We start from the raw sequence: 22,339 nt of genomic DNA, 5'->3' as shown, positions 1-22,339 counted from the left end.
TCGACTATGCCTATATAGTACGAACATTTGCAGCCCTATAAGTATAATTCATAACAGTGTTTACCTTATTATCCAGGGAGGTTAACCACGACGACATCTTTCTTCAGCAGATCGGTGTTCTCGTGAAATTTATTATCCACTGCTGAGATGGTCCGGCCAGCCAGGCCACTAGTTAGTAGCACGACTGAACTAGCAAGTTCTCCACACACACACGTCCACAGTACACCGCGGTAGGAATGCACTTGCATTCGAGCGAGCTACATTACACACGACTATGGCAAGCCATATGCCCAATAATTCGATAAACAGTGTTTGATAACACAGTTTATCGACCGATAAACATTGTTTCTCGAGAAAAACTCTGTTTATCACTTCATAAACTTAGTTTATCTCGATGAACACTGTTTTTCGCCGATAAACAGAGTTTATCGAGATAAACAGTGTTTATCAACTGTTTATCGAAAAACTGTGTTTATCAAGCGATAAACAGAGTTTTTCGAAGTGATAAACAGAGTTTTTCGATAAACATTGTTTATCAAGTGATAAACATGGTTTATCGAAAAACAGTGTTTATCGGTCGATAAACACAGTTTTACGCCGACTTAACGGATCGGTGATGGCTTTTTGCAATCGGGTCAACTTTAGGGATCGGTGATGGCTTTTTGCAATCGTTCAACTTTAAGGATCGGTGCTGGCTTTTTGCAGTCGGTCAACTTTAGGGATCGGTGCTGGCTTTTTGCAATCGGTCAACTTTAGGGATCGGTGCTGGGTTTCTGCGTCCGGTCGGTGCAGGCCTACTTCAAAATCTATGATTGTGTAGATTGTTGTTATTTTCTAGTTCACACCACCATGGAGGAATAAATTACACTCACCAGCGGGTTGACTGACTTGCCAAACATTTTTTAGTACCATTTTATAACTATAAGGGGGAACGCAACAAACATCAAATTAATTAGCTCTTTCTAAAAAATAATAATAATAATAACAAAGAGGGTGTGCAAGCGGATCTATGTCCCACATTATTGGTTGTCGTCTTCCGGATCGGAAATTGGTGTATGCCGGGGAAATACAAAATTCAGTGAAGGGAAATGTTTTTGAACAAGAGTCTTTTAACCGATAGTTTTGTGTGTTAGGGGAAATCTGAAATCATACAAGTAGCCCCATGTAAACAGACCCGGAGGTGAGAACATTATGACCACACAAAAACGTTTTGATCAAAAAAGCATAATTTTTATGTGCATCATATGAATGTTTTTTTTTTTTAGGCATTATTGCAGCAGCTAGACTGGTGCCCTGTGTTTACTTTTTCATCTGCCATTTTCGAAACCACGGCTTTATTCGGTTCCGGCTTTCGTCACAAGGTCCATACACCATCGCCTTCCGTTTTAAAGTCCCGTACTGAAATTCGACAGTTTACACGTTTTCACATAAACCGACTTGGCCAGCAGCTGAAAGACATTTATAGAGCTAATAATGTAGCTCTATGATCATGTCCCTATAGCATAAAGCCAAAGAAGTTTTGTTGCGCGCGTGATTTGCACCCGGATGTTGAATTATAAAATGTATGATGTGAAGGATTTTGTCATGTGTTGAGAAAAGTCTTCACGTTTTATATTGTGGGTGCGGAGGCATATTATTATGGATGGCTATGGGTCAACATGATTTGAGTGGGCATCATCAGTAAAGTGAGGGGGGGGGGGGGGTCGTTCGCCTGCATCTCAAAGAAGACTGAATGATTGATAATTGTCACACTAAATATTGTGTAACTTTATTGTTGTACAATAAGTCAATAATAAAATCCAGTTCATGCACTGTTGCGGTAACTCGAGGGGGCTCCGATATAGACCGCCTCACTGAATAAAAAAATAATAGTACTCCATAATTTGGCAATGAGTGTTCGATCGGGGGTGGAGAGGAGGCAATTTGACAACAAACAAAATGTCAAGTCTTTTCTCGCTATCTATCTAACCACTGTTAAGCGGCTTTGGGATGAGCTCTTCCAAGAACACCTCGTAAGACGGGGCCTAATCCATGGTTTCTAACGAAATACTGAAGATGAATCAGGTCTTTTGGGAAATAAAATCGTCACCATCACCAGCATTCATGGGAAGAATGAGCTTCACCTTATTTCGTGTGGGTCATCCGAGTGTCATTGCACCACACGAGTCTTGAATAAAAGGCCCAGGCTGTATATGGCGGCCTTTATTGAATTTTTTTGCTGACCAAGGCAAACTGACTGGAACCATAATTTGAACCTGCTACCTCCGGAATAGTAAATTATGATCTGAAATGATATAGATTCCAAAAATAATTAATAGTCACGAGCTCAAAAACAGCGCCCTCATTTATGTCAAAGGAGAAGACCTGTCTTTCGCCGAGAGTTGTGCTCGGGCGCAAAACAAAAGAGCCCACCACGTGCCCACGCACTGTCTGCCGGTCATTAGGAAGGTGAAGTTCTGCATGCGGGACTGGAAATGGGGGTATGTCAATAGCAGTATACGATCATCCCGAATAGGAATTAATTTTGGAATAGTACAGGAGCAATAAAACGGCCTTATTCCTATGAAATGATAAAGTGACATTGGCGATCAATATGATGCAGGGGAACTGGGGTGAGGGTGTCTATTAAAGGCACTTGACAGGTGACACTATTGGAATTACTTAAAATTAATGTTAGCATAAACGACTCTTGGTAGCGAGCAATATCGAGCTGTTGTTAGTGAGTATAAAAACATTGTGGGAAAAATAAGGTTCCTCTGAAGTGTATATGTATCCTTTTATTAGAGGAAACAGGTAATTTCTCACTCAAAAAGTAAAAAACTTCAGGCCTGAAGCCTTTTTTTAATGCAAGTCGCCTGACACTGCTACTTCAAGGTGTGGGCTACAATTATTGTTTCCAGAGACCATTGCCACCTACTCCTAAGGCTGAAACAGGGTTACCCCTTTCACAGTCCATACGATAAAGGCTTGGGTATCATCAATTCGAAGCCCGGCCGGTATAGAAGAAATCACTACCTCCCAAATTGTGCACCCCTAAACACACAAGTCAGTCAAATTAATTTTGTGCGACAAGTGTTTTATTTCATTATCTTGCAACTTCGATATCCAAGTCTAAGTTTTCACAGGTTTGATATTTTACGCAAATGTTGGAATACACCAAGTGAGAACGCTGGTGTTTGACATACAAAGGTCACGGTCCAATCTCTTCTAGGGAAAAATAATAAACATACAAAGTGCATGCATCAAAACTTGAATTTCCCCCTTTTAAAGCCATTATACACTTTCGGTAAACAGCATTGTCCAAGTCCCACACTTCGTGCATCACAACTTATATATAAAATAACAAACCTGTGAAAATTTAGGCTCAATTGGTCATCGGAGTCGGGAGAAAATAGCGGGAAAACCCACTCTTGTTTTCGCGCGTTTCGCCGTGTCATGACATGCGTTTAAAATAAATCCGTAATTCTCGCTATCGAGACTTCTTTTTTTTCTGTACCGAAAGTGTATAATGGCTTGAACTCAATAAAGAAGCAGTGAACTCTTTTATAATTTAATAAAAATTCCTCGCATCGTTATTTATTTTATTCATTCACAGAAACAAAAATTAATCTGATGTCACAGTTACCTTTAATCTTGCGATTCCGATCTTAAGTACTATTTGGATTAAAAACTAAACATTCAAATAATAATTATTTCTCAGAATTATAAGGTACACTATATTGATAAATCTCTCCCAACAAAAATTCCAACAATGACAACAGTTCCTATAAGCCATTTTGAGATCATTGGGGAAGGGGGGAGGGCACAGGTATTCTGTAAGTTTGGGTATAATTTCTCCATATCCCAAACCAACCAGTGCACCCCCTTTTTTTTTTTTTTTCGAAAAGCCTAAATTAACTGCCTAATTTCATAACATATTATTATCATAACAAAATATAAAAAAGTAAGGGTTTGGTCAATCAAACAATTATCAGAGTATAGAGAGATGCATGTTTCCGCTAAAATGTTTTATTGATTGTTTTATTGATCTAATTATGCATCCTTTTCATTAGTCATAGTTCATTCATCTTATACTTAGTCAAAAAATCATAATTGAAAAACAAATTGTTTAAAGACACTGGAAACTATTGGTAATTGTCCAAGACTAGTCTTCTCATTTGGTGTATCTCAACATAATTATGCATAAACAACAAACCTGTGACAATTTTAGCTCAATCGGTCGTCGAAGTTCCGAGATATTAATGAAAGAGAAAAACACCATTGTCACACAAAGTTGTGTGCTTTCAGAATGATGCTTGATTTCGAGACCTCAAATTTGAAATCCGAGGTCTCAAAATCATATTCGGGGGAAATTACTTCTTTCTCAAAAACTACGTCACTTTTGAGTTGTTTCTCACAATGTTTTATACCATCAACTTCTCCCCATTACTTGTAATCAAGAAAGATTTTATGATAATAGTAATTTTGAGTAACTACAATAGTGGTCACTGCCTTTAACAAATTGATTGCCAATGCTTTAATTTGTTTTAGTGAGATCCAAAACTGTTTGAGCTAATAATAAGTACTAGTTTCAGTGTACTAAACAATTTGGTTTTACACCATAGGTAACTTTATTTTTCCTCCTCCAGTAAAAATACAAATTAAAATCTCAAGACCACAAAATTAACAAATAAACCGAGTACACACACTAAACATCCCTTGGAATTTCATACATTTTCGTGATAACATTATTTCCAGCCATCCATTTCTATCAATATTCAACATGCATGTATTTTCTAATGTATTTATTGCCAATAACTACAATCGCTCTTCTGTTGCGTTATGTATACACAGACCATAATTTGTACAGATTTTTTTGTTTTACTTTTTACAGAATTTACAGTGTCCCGAAAGGCGCCCTCTGCTGACACACTAACACCATGTCCACATAGCATTTTGTAAGGTTCATTTCAGACAAAAGGTTTATTTTGGCCAAGGGCCCAACTTCATGGCCCAGATGGCTTAGCCTATAGCATATTATATTGGACCATGATTATGATACTGTCAGTCGGCAGCTACAGTCAAAGAAAAAACATGGTCATTGAAGAATGAAGCATGAAGAATGAACATTTTACCATGGATCAGAGAAATTACCAACAGTGTTTCAAATGTCAAAATCCTTAATTGTTTTCTCACATAGATAACGAGTAGTAACTACATGAAACTTTCACAAACACTTGCAAGGATTTTGTAAAGCTTTGCTTGACAATTTAACTAGGTGAAATATTAGCTGGAAAGTAGTCAAGCAAATTGACTTATTTGTGTAGTCCTCGAAACATTTTTCCTGCTCATATAAATAAGGGAACTAAAGGGTAGTGACGAGTTCTTTAACGGTCGTTTAAAACCGGCAGGGTCGTTGCCGTTTGATGAAGGCGAGGCCTTTATCGCACGGCAAATAACCTGCAATGTTTTAAACGGATATTTAAGAGCGAGTCACTACTCTTTATTAATTCCCATTCACAAATGCCCTTCAAAACATTTAAAAATACAATTATAGACACTTTGACAATTAAAAATTTTGAGTTTTGAAGTATATTTTTCAAAAACTTTGTGAAGAATCTGTGTGATGCGCGTGGGTTGTGAGTACATACATGTGGTTAGAAATAGATTAAGCGCGCGCACTTAGAAATAGATTACGCGCGCGCTTAGAAGTAGATTACGCCTGTTACTAATAGCTATGAATTGCGCATTCCGCATGATACTAGTGCCGTACGCGCGCGCCCAACATGCCTAAGCTAGCCGGTTATAAACAGCTCCAGCTGGTCATTATCAGCCGTTTAAACACCCCCACGTGACGCAATCTCCACCAATAGGAGTAGCGAAACTGTCTGGGGTATTTATGAATGAAGTTTTTTCCTCCTTAGCAAGATAATGTGCCTAAGCTGCTTTATAAAAGAGATCAAGTATTCAATTTAATTAGTAGTTGACTTTCCATAAGTATTTCATATCGACCCCTTACTGCACATGGTATCAAACTAAACCCCTATCTTTGTCTATAAAGAACCTCAACTATCCTCCAAAAATACAGTGTTACCAAAATTCTTCTTTATGCGTTCACCACCAAACTGTTTGCTAGAGTAGCACCCCTATTTTAAGTACAAAAGGCAAATACAATCTTTGCATCACAATTAGTGCCAAATTTGTCAGCGTGAAGATAACCCTAACCCTAGGGTAACATTTTTAAAGCTGCAAACACGAAAAATGTCATTGTGTTTGACCAAATCTGCTTAGCAAGATTTCCGCAAAAGCAAATTTAGGATTCAACAGATTAATGACAGAATGATGCATACATTCTAAATACGCGTGTTTAACAGTTGAAGATACCTTTGATTTTTGTAACTGTTTGATTTTTTAATACTATATAAATGTAGTTGAAAACAACTTTGTGGTTGTCACGTTTTTGAGATATCACCGAAATAAATCAAGCATCCATGCAGGACTTGACACAATCTGAGAAAGTTACTGTAGTAGTGCTCCTCAGATTACAATTTTAGGGGGAAAAAAGTCTGATATATTTTTAAGCTGCTGTAGTCTTCTAAACAACTGCTTTTTATTGTCATTAACTTTAAGAGTGACTATTACCAATCGTATACCTTCCCTTTAAAGGCAGTGGACACTATTGGTAATTGTCAAAGACTAGCCTTCACAGTTGGTGTATCTCAACATATGCATAAAATAACAAACCTGTGGAAATTTGAGCCCAATCGGTCATCGAAGTTGCGAGATAATAATGAAAGAAAAAACACCCTTGTCACACGAAGTTGTGTGCTTTTAGATGGTTGATTTCGAGACCTCATCCAAGTTCTAAATCCGAGGTCTCGAAATCAAATTCGCTGAAAAGTACTTCTTTCTCGAAAACTATGGCACTTCAGAGGGAGCCGTTTCTCACAATGTTTTATACCATCAACCTCTTCCCATTACTTGTCACCAAGAAAGGTTTTAAGCTAATAATTATTTTGAGTAATTACCAATAGTGTCCACTGCCTTTAAGCAGCCACTATCTGTTCTTGTATCTGGTGTAGTAAAACCAATAAAGCCCAGGGACAACTATCTATACAAAATGCTAGTAAACTCAACTGGGAAGTACCTTCCACAATTAACAGTTATCAACACAGATACTGCCAATACTCTACTTCCATTGATCTGATGTGTAAATCTTAATTGAGTGGGAAACAGGAAACGAATAAAGTATATAGGTTTTTCTTTGAAATAATAAAAAACGTTAAATAAAATTAAGTAAAAAAGAAAAAAGAAAAAGTATTTTAATTACTTTATAAAAATTAAAATCTACATAAAAAAAAGAAACAAAAAAATAGGAATAAAAAAACCTAAATAAATAAAATAAAGAGAAATCAATCAATTAACAATAAACTAACCAAATACATCCCCAACACAAATACATAATGCATTAAAACCATGTAAAAAAAAAACCAACTTCATCTTCGAGAATGAATCGATAATTTTTTTATATCTAAGATTCCAGAGTATATGAAACAACCAGGGCCTAATTTCATGGCTCTTCTAAACCTTAAGCACAGCATCGGCGCTTACGGAAGCAGGGAATTGTGTACTAACGACAAGCGTATTTTTGGGGTTAGCCGCGAATTTTGGCTTCAGCGCTTGGGTACTCCACATTACTAGGCATTCTATGTTTACAAAACTAGCGCTTGCACGTAGGCCGGGAATCGCAATCATAAGGGCAGAATTCAGCGATAAGCAGAGCCATGAAATTGGGCCCTAATCTGATGACACTTTGTCCCTTGGCTTTACAGACAAATACCACCTCACCTTTCCCGCGCCTATCATTTTATTATTCCATGCATTAATTAGTTGCTATTAACATTTTGACATTTTGTTTTTTTGTTTGTACAGTATTTACATCATTAATATAATTAAAGGCTAGACTACAAAAATTAATACTAAGAACAAATTAAAGTACGTAAAAAACTTATGACAATCACACAGTTGGGGATACTCTAAAGTAAAAAAAGGTTAAAGTAACACAAATAGATCAGTTGTTAATGCGTTAAAAAACTGGCGCGCTGTTATTTTGAAAATACCCCTTGAAGTTTCTCTATACCTATATAAATAAATGTTCACTTACAGAGTTTAAATATTCTAAATGTGCAGCAATCGTTGAACCTAAACAAGATTATGTCAAGTTTATCATTTGGCATTTCTTACATCTGGGCCAACTTAATAAGCAGGACACCAGTCACAGATGGTGCATTGGCTGGTAACCTTATTTTGGTGAGCATAATGATGTTGCGCTTAGCTATGTTGTGTTCTGAAGCAGCTCTGTGAAAATGGGCCGATGTTGTTTTATCAAGCCTATAAATTGATAGTTACAAACAGACGCTATCAAACTTGGGTTTGGAACTACATCAAGATTTCTAATATCTATGCAGAGCAGTACATGTAATTAAACGACTCATCGTGCAAGGAAATTGATAAAACACCAGATGTCATACGTTGTATCTTTAAGCCAAATCCATAGTAAGTTGTGCATTTAAAAAATTACATATCAATGCCCGTAAAAATGGACAATGTTACACTGTGTGACGTCGAGTGGGAACAATTTTAACACAAATGTTAAAAAAGACACTATGTATAAATTGTCCACAGACCAATTTCCTAAACACACAAGTGCCATTTCCTTCTAGATTAAAATTGCCTCACCTCTACAAGATAAAAATTGCAGTCCCATTTCAGAAAGAAACATAAAAAAATTTGTAAAAATTGATCTTCAGGCAAGTTCATATCTGCATTTTGGTCCATCAACCTTGAACAATTGTTGTTTGGCCATCTCCCCTAGAGACTGTAGCCCTTTTCACTCTGTATCTCTTAGCCCAGTGGAATATAGCCCTGGGGCAGCCCCGGGACTTGTTTACAGTGCGGTTACCGCGGCGCACTTTCACACTGTGTCCCTTTCCCATAGGGTTCGGGTTGTACGCTTCGAGAACACCCCTGGGTGTTAACGCTTACCCCTACTTTAGCGCAGGGGGTTGCTAGTCCCCAGGGTATGCTGTTTTGGAAGATTAGGGATAGATCAATCATAGTGTGAAAAGGCCCGCAACTACTTCCTGGGGGCAACCCAGGGGAATAGAGAAGTGTGAACAGGGCTTAAAAGGAACTCATGAAAGAATATGGGTAGAGTCAGATTGTATTGAACAAAAAAGAAGACAAAAAAACCCAGAAAAGCCGCTCATTTCGTTAAATAAGCAAAGCAAGAGTTCAAAGTTCTAACATCATCTTTAAACCACCTGAGATTCCATAAGTTTCAAAGTAAGCAACAAAACTTCATAAAAAATCACATAAATTTATGTTAAACCAAGCGTCTGGAGTTCAATGATCTAGAAGCAGAGGCGCAAACATTATTGGAAGGGGAGGCGCAAATATTCATGGAAACTCGAGCATCATTGCAGGGTGATTCTTAAAGGATAGGTCTATTTAAGTGTCTGCAGCCGATTTCACGAAACGTTAGGAATAATTTACTGTCTCAAGTGAGAACGAGTAAATAGTCCTAACTTAAGATTAATCTTAAGGTTTACACAGTGCCAGGCTGGCACTCGATCGTCCTGGGTCGTAAGATTAATTCTAAGTTATGAAGAGTTTGGTGAAATCGACGACTGGTCTCTCGCAAAGCACAGGCCTAAAGTTTCATCTTTAAGAGGCCGAGGCCATTATCATTTTTGCAAAGGTTACTTCTTACAGTCCATACGGAACTCGTAAAGGATAACTGAGGCTAAGAAGAGCAGCCTCCAAGTAGTTTCAGGCGTGAAAGCATTCTGGATTTAGATCTATTTAATGCAAATTTGCTTCCCTCAAAAAAATACCCGAAACACTCCGATAGATTTTGATGAGGGTATAGAAGATTACGTCATGAATAATTTTGAACAAACCCCCTCACTAGATATTCCATTACTTGTGTTTCCTACATGTACATGTAGGTGCTTGGTAATCTATTTCAAAGCATCATAACTCCAAGCAAATGTTGTTGCTTCATCTGAAACAGTTTTTAAACCAAGATGAACCGCGAATGCCCATAGCAAGCAATTAAGTTTTTTGCTGCAGTTTCAAAGATTGACTCCGGAACTGGACACTTGGAGGGGCTGGGGTGGAGTGCAAAATGGCTGTAATATGAAATGCATCACCATCAACAATATTAACCCAAACGTCATCTTCAGAACAATCTTGGATGCGTCCTTTTGGTGGACAATGTCACTGTGCGTTATTCAGTGAAGTGCGGATTTTAGGCGATACAGCGTTTACACGTGAACCTATTGCCCACCAAAATGGTGTGCGTGCAAGGGGTCAATACTCTACACCCTGCTACAACATATTGGCTGAATAACAGAGGTGAGCAGACACTGTAACTGTTGCACATAACCTCACTGTGCCACTTTCGGCGAACCCCCCCCCCCCCTCCCTAAAATAAGAAAGAAAAAAAACACCCCAAAACACCCACTTGCTTGTTGGCTCTTTCTGTGATCCACTGAGGAGCTTCTTTCACTTACTTTCACTTAAAGGTGCCATTGTTGCTATGGAATAAGATGGAGGAACTCGGCAAGACTCAAGACGAAGTCCTGGGGACGGGAAAACATGCTCCCGTAGAGGTTCATCCTCCATGTTTATGAATTTAGCACACAACGTTGAACAAACGCTAGTAACTGTACGTACTCAATCCATGAGGGCATCAGTTTTATTTCTTTTTCTCAAAAGCGTGATGCTGTTGATGTGCTGCAGAGAGGTTATTTAGATGGAGAAAAAAAAGATGAGGGAAAAGCTCTGTTAAAGACTGATTGTTTTTAAGAAATTTAAAAGCTATTATTGCTTCATTAGTAAAGGATATAGCATTCCACATTTGCGCTGTGGTCTAAATGAAATGGTGCTATATAAAAACCCATTGTATTGTGTTGTTTTGTATTGTATATTTGCACTAAACCTATGCAGAGCTGTCAACTTCTGCACCTTGCAATCAGGGAGATTTTGTACTCAATAATAGGGACAAAATTTCTAGTCACAATTGGGAAGATTTTCAAATTTGTTCATCAGAACATAAAAAGCTTGCTTCATGTTTAGAGAACTTTCTGCAGAATCAGGAGGATTTGGGAGTTCTGCATTTAAGGATGTCAGACAACTCGTCCGTCGAACAACTCCGCGATTCAGACAACTCGACTTTGAGACAACTCGACAGATGGCAAAGACAGGTCGACGGTTTACTGGTCTTTTTTTTAATTTTTTTTTTTAATGCAAGTCACCTGACACACAAGGCCTGAAGGCCACTTCAAGGTGTGGGCTACAATTATTTTTTTCCAGAGGCCGTTGCCACCTACTCCTTGAGCTGAAACAGGGTTACCCCTTTTTACAGTCCATACGAATGTAGGCTTGGGTATCATCAGTCTGAAGCCTGGCCGGTAGAGCAGAAAGCACTACATCCCCAATTTGACATAGCAAGTGTCACGACCAAGATTCAAACCCACACTCTGCTGATCAAACACCAGAGCTTAAATCCCGTGCTCTTAACTGTTCGGCCATGACACACCACGACTTCCGTCACTGACAGACATGTTTACAAATAATTCATGTAAATCCTAACCCTAACCCAAACCCTACCCCCCTTTTCCCCGCGGGTCCCGTGCTGAGGTCGCCATCAAGGCCACCCGTTGACTTGTCTTGGTCCAAAGTCGAGTTGCCTCACAGTTGAAAAAAACGTCCATCACACATGTTTTTGCTTTGAGCTTTGGAATATCCAATATCGAAAATGTGTTTTGCGTTTGTTGAAGTGAGTGTAGTCTCTGAGCTTTGGAAAATCTCCCGTTGATCTCAGTAGAGTGTTCCAAGACAATAGACCTTAATGCATTGACGTCATCCAGCCGCCATCTTAGAGGTAAAGCGGTGACGAATCAATCGAAACGCATAGATTTGTATATGCGGCGCACAGGATTTGCAAAGGAACATCCTCCTTTTGACCTAGATGAGGGCGCCCTACTGAAATGACGTCATGTGCATAAGGTCTAACGTGTTTTTGACATTTAGGTTTGAAATATCTTCTGTCAATCACAGTAGAGTGTCAAGGACAGTTGTGTTTTTATCGTACCTAAGTTTGTAGAGTTGAGTTTCAACTTTGCGCTAATTACGCCAAGAGGACTAAAGGCACTGGACACTGTTGGTAATTACTCAAAATAATTGTGAACATGAAAGCTTACTTGGTAACAAAAAATGGAGAGCTGTACTTACATTTGTAGAAGTGTGTTTTGATATCGATGCCTTGTAGAATGTCTTTGACCATTTCCACCACCCTGCCAATTTCCCTCTCATCAAGCCCCGCTTTTTTATTCCAGACCTGGAGAATGTTGACATCCATGTTTCGTATACTGACACTCACTCCGCATATCTCATCCTCTGAAGAAGAAGACGAACAAATTTGTCAACAGTTTTTAAACAATTTTTTTAAAAAGTTTAAACCTGGAGCGCTTATAAAGCACACAGAAGATATAAGCACACGTTAAAGGCAGTGGACACTATTGGTAATTGTCAAAGACTAGCCTTCACAGTTGGTGTATCTCAACATATGCATAAAATAACAAACCTGTGAAAATTTGAGCTCAATCGGTCATCGAACTTGCGAGATAATAATGAAAGAAAAAACACCCTTGTCACACGAAGTTGTGTGCGTTTAGATGGTTGATTTCGAGACCTCAAGTTCTAAATCTGAGGTCTCAAAATCAAATTCATGGAAAATTACTTCTTTTTCGAAAACTATGGTACTTCAGAGGGAGCCGCTTCTCACTGTTTTATACCATCAACCTCTCCCCATTACTCGTCACCAAGTAAGGTTTTATGCTAATAATTATTTTTAGTAATTACCAATAGTGTCCACTGCCTTTAAACACCAGGTCCACATTTTATGCACATGTTGGGATACACCAAGTGAGAATTTTGTACTTTGACAATTACCAACGTGTCCAGCGCTTAAACAAAAACAATCTTTGTAAATTACCTGGTGAGATGCAATCTGAGAACCGTTCTCCTATCGTTGCTAATAGTAACTCCTTCCATGCTTTTCCCTGTTGAGAGGAAAAAAGAAAGAAAAAATAATAAAATCTTAAAGCGACATGCCAGTGACCACTTAAAGAGAAGGTACATCACTTCTCCAAATAGACCTTATGCATTGCTGTCATCCAGCCGCCATCTTAGAGGAAAAACGGTGACGAAACAATCAAGACGCACAGATTTGTACACACGGCGCACAGTATTGGCCAATGAACAACCTCATTTTGACCTCTAGGTGAGGGCGCCCTACTGAAATGATGTCATATGCATAAGGTCTATTACTGGCAATAAAAACTTGCTTGGTTAGAACTACAGTAAAAGTAATGTGGTGTAATATTAAAGTAATGTGGTAGTATGTATGAAAAAAGATGACAGTTTTTATCCCCAAAACTTAAAAAAGCATTACTGTCAGATGCGCATCTCAGATTGTGTATTCCAATTGTGGATTATTCTTCCTGGGTGGACTTAACGGCTCAAACTATTGGCAATGTGGACCACCTTTTGAAATCAAATGTTCACAACGTGAGAAAATTACTGTTATTGTTTGTTGGTCATGTACATGTAAAGCTGGAGTATGTCTGGACCCGCAGAGAACAGATGTCCGAGACGGAGCATTCCGATATTCTAGCAAACCATGCCATCTTTTCCATTTGGGCTCAGGGCCGAAGTTCTGCAAATCACAGAGAGTTCCTACTACGCAATATCCTCACCGAACATAATCAAATCAATTATGAGAACCTATGTCATCTCAGTTTCATCGTGGCAACAATATTAAAATGGAAAATGATAACTCAAGATGCTCCAAAAACATCAACAAATAAGTGTTTTGAGGCAGAATTGTAAAGTTGACACTGTGGAATTATACATAAAATATTCATTTACTTACGGTCTGTTCCTTTGGAATCTTGAACTTCCAGTCACCTCCACTGGCATTTAATGGATCCTCCCTGGTAATAAAACAAACAAACATTTATTACATCATGTCAGTGGTCTGCCTTAACAGTGGTCCGCTGGCCAAATTCCAGTTCAAAACTCTCTCAAAGATCGTCTGACCATGGTGGAAGGAAGAGAAGGAGTTCGAACGACCCGCAAAACCGCCGAGTAACAAAAGAATACCCTGACGATGCCCCTGTCTGACCAGTGGAAAAAGATAGGAGGCCTCCAGCTGGAAGGCCGATCAGTGAGCGCGATTAGATCTCTTTGACAGAACCCGTGGTACCGCCACACTCTGCACAGTTGCCTTCAAGTAAAGTTGAATCATTGGAGACAAGAATTGTGAATATACAAGTTTTCAATTACCCTTTGTGGTGTTTACATGGAAATATCATTGCATATTTTTTACATTTTTTGTGACTTTCCTTTTACTAGCGGTGGTTAAAAATTTGGGTATTAGCACACAAGGATGGATGGTATTCAATTGTGTTTTTCGATTTGGTGGGCGAAAGTGTACACAATTTTATCAGGTCTCCAAAAAGTTATTTTTTGGGGTATTTTTTTATACGACATACGACACCATAGTTGAGTGAAGAACCAAGTGCGCACGCGCAAACTCACATATGCCAGGTCGCCCATTGTTTGTTTATGGTATGTGGGTGATTAGGAGGTGTTGTTAAATTTATGACCGCGGTACCACTGGTTCGGCTTTTGAAGTCCCTTCGTTTGAGCTCCTTTTCTTCCTTCCTCCATGGTCTGACTGGCTAGTTCAGCGCTGTAAAACATCCCTATTCAATATGAACTACTGACTTGTAAAAAAGCTGGTGGACTAGTGAAACTTTAAGCTAATTGGTATCAATGGCCAGTCACTGGCAGAGTTAAAGACAGTGGACACTATTGGTAATTGTGAAAGACCAGTCTTCTCACTTGGTGTATCTCAACATATGCATAAAATAACACACCTGTGAAAATTTGAGCTCAATTGGTCGTCGAAGTTGCAAGATATGAATGAAACAAAAATACCCTTGTCACACGAAGTTGTGTGTTTCATATGCTTGATTTCGAGACCTCAAATTCTAAACTTGAGGTCTCGAAATCAAATTCATAGAAAATTCAGAGGGAGCCATTTCTCACAATGATTTATACTATCAACCTCTCCCCATTACTCGTTACCAAGTAAGGTTCTGTGCTAATAAATATTTTGACTAATTACCAATAGTGTCCACTGCCTTTAAAGCCATTGGACCCTTTCGGTACAGGACAAAAAAAAAAGTTCACAGATTTACAAATAACTTACAGGGTTTACAGAAGGTAGTGGTGAAATACTTCTCTTGAAATATTATTCCATGAAATGCTTTACTTTTTGAGAAAACAGTAAAACAATATCAATTCTCGTTAACTAGAATTACGGATTTATTTTAAACACATGTCATGACACGGCGAAACGCGCGGATACAAGGGTGGGTTTTCCCGTTATTTTCTCCCGACTCCGATGACCGATTAAGCCCAAATTTTCACAGGTTTGTTATTTGATATAGAAGTTGTGATACACGAAGTGTGGGCCTTGATACAGTGAGCCCTCTACAGTTTGTCTAGGAGCAAAGTGTTAGCCAGCTGGGCCCCTGACTTTATTTGCAAGGATAAAGACAGGTTCCTGCTATTTGGATCCAGTGATTCCATTGGATACAATGATATTGGATAAATGTGCACAGTGACATGAGCTTTCCATATGCCCAAACAGGACACCCCTGTCTCTTTCGTTCGCCATGAAATTTGACTGCGTATCTCTAGGTGCGTTCGATAAGCTTCCCTGGGTCAACTCCCCAGTGCTCACTCGGTGAGCCCCTGACAAGAGCTAACCGAACGATCACACTTGCCGTTTCGTGGTGATGGCATGCACCTCAGGTCACCCCCAAGTGACCCACTCCACAAGCAGGGCACTGGGGGCTGACCCGGATGAGCCCCGTCAAAGCTATTTGAACGTACCGGGGCCGACCGGGGTTGACCCAGGGTAGCTAAACAAATGCACCCATTGTGTAAAATGAATGTAGGTCAAAGGTAAAAGTACACGCCGGTTTGGAGGGAGTCTCGCGAAGTGTGACGTCAGACATTCAGGCTAGCCAGAGGGGTATTTGGGTGTCTTTTGGACACCATGTTTTTATCAGTGAAAGGAACATTACAGAATTGGTTTTTGTTAAAAAAAACAGTAGCTGGCAGTTAAAGCATTCTGTAATGTTCCAAACGATACTTACTGCAAACCTCAATGGGAGACTTTGAATCACTAGGTGGTAGCAGACTTACCAGGTAAATTTCCAAAGACCTTATCGCAAATACTCGTTATGCACGCTGTTTGCATTAAGTGAGGTACATGCTGGTCTAGCTTGATCGCTTGCTAGACCAGCATGCACCTCATTCGACAGTTAGTGCTTGCGGAAAGGCCTAATGTTTATGTAGCTCTAAGCATGCCAACAATACCGAGAACAGCGGCGTACCCGGTATCTCTGCTGCCACAATGCGGCCCAAAAGTTCCCCATTGCTAGAACTCCCAGCCCCCTTAAAATAAAAAAAAATTAAAAAAAAACCTTAAAAAAAGGAAAAAGAAGCAAGACTAATGTCACTCACCACATTGGCTTGACATCATTCCTCATGAGATGATAACTGAACCGGTAGGCGAGCTTGTCAACATCCGGTATATTGTTGTATACCGCCCAGAAACTCTAAAAGGAAATATATAAACCAAACCCGTTTAGTGGGGGAAAGAAATTGAAACAAAGTAATTTGGGTGATTCTAGCCCTCTGCTAATACAGGAGTCAAAAAGGTCTCTTATCAGCCGGCAAGCTCAGTGGTTCTAGTCAGGGCTCCAATTAAGGGGAATAGCTCTACAAAATGTTCACTAGACCATCATTCAAAATTCGAGAAAGCTTTGTAATCAAGTTTAACATGCATTTTAGTTAACTGTTTTTATTTGACCAAGTGGCAAGACATGTTGTAAGGGAAAGTTTATTTCAGTTGTCTTTATTGAGTATTCAAGTAAACTTCTTTATGTCATTACTCAATAGAATTCAATGTATTCAATCAAATCAAAGTCAACTATTGAAAAACAATGGGGGACTTCGGAACACTAGGTGGCAGCAGACTTACCAGGTAAATTTCCATTGTTTACGTTCTGAACATGCGCACATTAACAAGAACAATGGATTTACCTGGTAAGTCTACTGCCACCAAGTTGGGTATTATTATTCAATAACGTTCAATTAAAAATACATAAGACCGCTGGACTTGTCTGGTCAGAAGTAAAAGTTAAAAAGTGAAAAGTAAGAGACCTATTACTAGTGGTAAGACATCTGCTCTAGAATGGTGGGGCTTGGAGAATCCCCCTTAGCAGCATGCTTAGGTGTTTTGTTATGCTGCAGGACATTTTTATTGGGAAAGCACTGCATTTCAGCGTTTATCACACATATCAAGTATTCAGTGATCTCTTCCTTGCCTCTCACCTCTAGAATCCAGTTTGAATCCCAGATTGGCACCTTTACTTAAAGGCAGTGGACACTATTGAGATAATTATTACTCAAGATAATTATTATCATAAAACCTTTCTTGGTTACGAGTAATGGGGAGAGGTTGATTGTATACAAATATTGACTGCTTCAAGTGCTATGGTTAAAACTATGACTCCCGAGGTGATCCCCGAAGCGTTCTGGCAGGAACAATTTTGCTAAGTTTGTCGTCTGTCACCGATCTGCTTTAACTGCTGCACTTACTGCAGGAAAAAAATCAAACACTTTCGATCTTGGCTGTGCTCCGTGGTCATAATGGGTTGATGTGGCTGGCAGCTGAATGCGCCCTTGCATGCCCTTGTAGCCGCGTCCTTCGCAATTCAGCTCTAGCTGCGAGTAAGGACGATTAGCCCCACAAATTATTATTATTATTAAATCATGCAAAAGTGCTTTGAGTTTGACAAGGCAGAAGAGTGACCTTTAGGCTGTGCCTGACAAGCACTAAGGTCTGGAAAGTAAAGACTACTTTACTGAAGGTCAAAAAAAATCTCCCTATAAATGTTGTCTCTCAATATTTAACCTCACCTCAACTGTAGAAACTTTATAAATATTCTGAAGATTAGCCTCCACATCAGCAGCAGTAGAACCGGGAACAGACCTGCAAAAAAAAAAAAAACTATTTTGTGTCAGGCATATCAATCAGAAAATGAATAAGGGCACCAGGGGCGGATTGCACCAAGCGGTGTTAAACTGGTCTATATGCTATAGCAGGCTAACTTGAAACGCGCTGAGATAGTTTTTAATTATAGACCGATTGCAATAGCGCGGTGTATAATTATAGCCGCTCTGAGCTGGCTATAATCGGTCTAAGTTTTGTTTTATAAAGATGGCGCTGCATTGGTTAGTTGTAGACGATTTGATGTGACGAGCTCTAAAACGAGACCGAATATTTAGAGATTACACCCATGAGAGGCATTATGATGATGATACATTGAAATGATTTGATAGGGGCCTATCCTATGATTTTAACCTAAGCAATAAGAACAATGCCGTACCACCAGTGCCTGCAGAGTGCTAAGTGTTATGGGACATTTGTTCGTATTGCATTACTTTTCGCCGACTTATCTAAGACAGGCTTATTGCAACAGACTTAATGACTGACTAAGCTAAGACCATCTAAGGCAGATAGCTGGCTATAACTGACTGGTCTAAGATCGCTGACTAAGACTGTTTTATTGCAATCCGCCCCAGATTTATTTGTTTATTACACATATTTTTTTTATGAGGGATTGCCCAACATCACAAGGCCGGACGGACTTCTTCTTCTTCTTGAGAGTCCGTTTTTTTGCTCCTCATGTTTGCTAGGATTTGGAGCATCTCACAGCCTTCTTGTTTGCTGCCATCAGTTCTTAAAGACACCACTGGTTCTCAAGGGTTGGGCTCATTTAGTTGCGATAACGTAACCCTTCTCCCGACGGCAGGAGGGTTACGTTATCACAACTAGGCTACATTCAACTGATTTGGGCTATCGGGCCAAATCAACTGCCACCTGGGGCTAGTTGCCACCCTACTCCTTGGGCTGAAACAGGACGATCAACTTCACATAACATAAAAGAAGGTATGTGATCATCCACTAGGAGCCTGGCCAGAATCCACTCTGTATCCTTGGCGCTCCTGCAATCATATTTGTTTTAGCCCAAGGAGGCTACAACTTCGGCTCTGTTCTAAGTCATGAAACCATGAAACTTAATGATTGAAAGTCACCTGGAAATATAATTTTTTTTAAACATTAGAGTATGTATGTTTCTGAAAAATTAAAAAAAATTTTGAATAATTGTTTTTAACGATTTATATGCTAAAAAAAATAACAAAAGTTGTGTGGGTGGTGACTCCGCCTACCCCTTTTGTGACGTCAATTGAGGCAGACTTTGCCTCGATCGAACATCGAACACACGTACGTGCAAGTACATTCAAGTCCTAGTCGAGATTTGTTACATTTTTCCGGCAATGTCGACCAGGTGTATTGCTGCTGTATGCAGCAAAACAAAAGATGTGGTCAGTTTGGTCAGGTCCGACGTCTTTTCCAGCGCTTACAGCAAACACATAGAGATGCGTGCTTCGAGAATCCAGAATACACTGTACACATTTTGACATGAAGAGAAACGTTCTTTTCTAAAACATGACGCCATCCCAACAATTTGTCCAGCTAGTGGGGAAGTCGAGGAAGGTACCTGAAAGACGTAACGAACCTAAAGGAGCATTGGCCTAACTATCAGGTATTGTTTAAAGTTTTGGGGCATGTTTTTAGCTTGCACAAAGCGTCACTACCTTGTGTCAGCACTGCATGCGATTCAACGGCCTCGATTGACGACACGAACAGCACCCTCCCGGGTCAGGCTTATTTTCAAATTTGTAAATAACATGGACATTTTTATTTTATTTATAGCTTAGTTATTTGTCTATTAATATTCCACTTATCAAAACACATATTTTAGTGACAATTGTTTTGACAACATACAACTTCCAGGTGACTTTAATGTTCATGTACTCCATCTGTAATTTTCTGAAAAGCATCAAACATTTTGGGGAAATCAAATGGTTTCTGAGAGTGAACTTTTCAAAATATCTCAAAAACCAGATTTTGCTTGGCTCCCCCTGAACAATTTTACAACAATCGTATGATCAATAGATGGATCCTCCGCCCACGACGCATGTGGGAGCAAGAACACGTGCGCCTCTCCAATGCTTTTCTGCACAGCTCTGCCGCGCGCGCCAAGCATAAGCGCACGCATGTCATACTTATTTGTCGGACCTTCGTTGCATTGTGAATGGTCAATACACAATGGGGCGTAGCTTAATGGATCGGTCTATTGCTACAACTGGGTGGCCCTAAACTGATTTACATGGCACGGATCGTTGGTGGCATTGGGTCCAAGGACAGAGTGGATTTGCACTCAACAAACAAATGGAATGGGGCTACAAAATAGTTGCGATAACGTAACCCTCCTGTCGATGTCGGAGCCGGAGGCTATACGCCCTCGGCAGGAGGGTTACGTTATCGCAACTAGCTACAAGCATGATCAGCTGATCTGGGATTAATTTCATGGTTCTGCTTACTGTCAAATTCTGCGCTTACAACCACGTTTCTCTGCTTTTTGAGCAAGAAGAGTCGAATTTCTGCACTAGCTTTTGTAAAAAGCGCAGAATGCCTTGTAACGACTAACGTAAAATACGCTTGCTGTAAGCCCAGAACTGCCTGCTTCTGCAAGCAAGGATTCTGTGCTTTCGAATAAAAGCAGAGCCATGAAATTGGGCCCAGATCCGATCATCATACATGATGATTATGATACTTGATAGCGGAACTTTTGAGTTTACAGTATTCACAATAATCACAGTGGAAAGTGACAATTTACATATCAAATGTTTCACTGATTATTCTACCGAATCCTATGATGGGAAATACACACACTTTCCAGGATTAAATAATTCATTAGATATTACTCAAATACGGATTGGAAAGCGCCGGCTTATCACTACACTGTACACGGAAACGTTGTCAACTAAGTCTAGGCCTACCCAAAATCCACACGCACAAAAAAGGTCTCAGAAAACCGTAAATTGTTAGCAGACCTGTCAAGCCAAAACGTCCATGGTGTGTTGAGGGGGACCCCAGTATTCTCCATCTCCACTGTGGAGGGAATAGAATTAAACTGGACATCTTCTGAGTTATCGGAGAACATACCGAGCTCTCTTTCTCGCAAAAGGACAACCTCCGATGCCGCCATCTTCAACCAGGGACACACGCAGGTTTGTTGTTGTGTCATTTGACAAGCTGTTTCGCCGATCACGTGATCAAAACAGAAAACGTAAACATCGGTGACGTGACGTAGTGCGTGATTCGACGTTGGTCTTTGTTCAAGTCGTTCTTTTAAGAACGATAGCGGGCGTTAACAAATAACTTAAAAGTTATTTGCAGCGGTTCGAAAATTTTCGTGTGCTCTCGGAACATTCCGGCACGGTTTGCGACGTTCCCCCACGCAGCAGGTTTGGGGATTTGTTACATCAGAGTGGACTAACCACTAGGACCTGGCTGTTAATGATTTCATGTCTAACAGATGAAAGTACTGCTTCAGACCTCTTTATTCAAGTACATTAGTAGCAGCAGGTTTGGGGAGTTGTTACATAAGAGTGGACTAACCACTGGGACCTGGTTGTTTATATTTTCATATTTAAAAGATGCAAGCACTGCTTCAGGTTTGGGGAGTTGTTACATAAGAGTGGACTAACCACTAGGACCTGGTTGTTATTATTTTCATGTCTAAAAGATGCAAGCATATGCAAAATGACGTCATAAGGTCATTCTCGCTTGGGTATTCTCCGATGCACCGAACCGCTGTGGAGTTTAGTATTTAGTGCCTTCCGTGGACTAGGGTGTGACCAACGTCGTGGACTAAGACTAACCGCTGATTGCACATGACTAAATATTGACTGCTTCGAGTGCTATGGTTAAAACTATGACTCCCGCGGTGATCCCCGGAGCGTTCTATTTTCCCGAGGCGCAGCCGAGGGGGTGATCCCAGGAGCGTGCTATTTTCTAGTTTTTACCATTGCACAAGTAAAATCAGTCAATATTTGTTTTATAACACCCCAAACATTTTTAAATACTGTACTATTAATATTATTATTAAGTTACAGACCTGATTGCTACAATCGACGGACGACGCGAATACAGATTGCAAAAACTTTTACTGTGCTGCATGTTGTGTCGTGCAATCCGAAATGGTTACAGACTATTATTTATAATCCTCATATA

The 22,339-nt window shown here is 39.7% G+C and overlaps 2 protein-coding genes across 2 annotated transcripts in view; both read right to left on the bottom strand.

Annotated features, from left to right (window-relative positions):
- Positions 1-196, bottom strand: part of LOC117306875 — a 31,274-nt gene extending 31,078 nt beyond the window's left edge. The window contains exon 1 of the mRNA XM_033791436.1: positions 65-196. The gene's annotated coding sequence lies outside the window, so the exon portion shown is untranslated. The remainder of the gene's footprint in view (positions 1-64) is intronic.
- Positions 197-10,496: 10,300 nt separating this feature from the next.
- LOC117307113 (eukaryotic translation initiation factor 4E type 3-like) lies at positions 10,497-21,316 on the bottom strand. Its single transcript, XM_033791773.1, has 7 exons — positions 21,157-21,316; positions 18,112-18,184; positions 16,651-16,745; positions 13,982-14,042; positions 13,043-13,109; positions 12,280-12,444; positions 10,497-10,779 (listed from the first exon to the last, which is right to left on the bottom strand). Exons 1-7 carry the CDS (start codon positions 21,309-21,311, stop codon positions 10,742-10,744), a joined length of 654 nt encoding a protein of 217 aa, XP_033647664.1. The 5' UTR covers positions 21,312-21,316; the 3' UTR covers positions 10,497-10,741.
- Between the last annotated feature and the right edge of the window lie 1,023 nt (positions 21,317-22,339).

This window comes from Asterias rubens, chromosome 2 (assembly GCF_902459465.1).
Source record: "Asterias rubens chromosome 2, eAstRub1.3, whole genome shotgun sequence".
Taxonomy (NCBI): domain Eukaryota; kingdom Metazoa; phylum Echinodermata; class Asteroidea; order Forcipulatida; family Asteriidae; genus Asterias; species Asterias rubens.
This window is presented reverse-complemented; position numbering and strand designations above follow the sequence as displayed.

Excerpts from the sequence above, each read along its gene's own strand:
- LOC117307113 (XM_033791773.1), bottom strand. The coding sequence starts at position 21,311 with ATGGCGGCATCGGAGGTTGTCCTTTTGCGAGAAAGAGAGCTCGGTATG. Across the intron at positions 14,043-16,650 it reads AATGATGTCAAGCCAATGTG|GGAGGATCCATTAAATGCCA; the intron begins GTGAGTGACATT and ends TTTTATTACCAG. Across the intron at positions 13,110-13,981 it reads AGATTCCAAAGGAACAGACC|GGAAAAGCATGGAAGGAGTT; the intron begins GTAAGTAAATGA and ends TCCTCTCAACAG.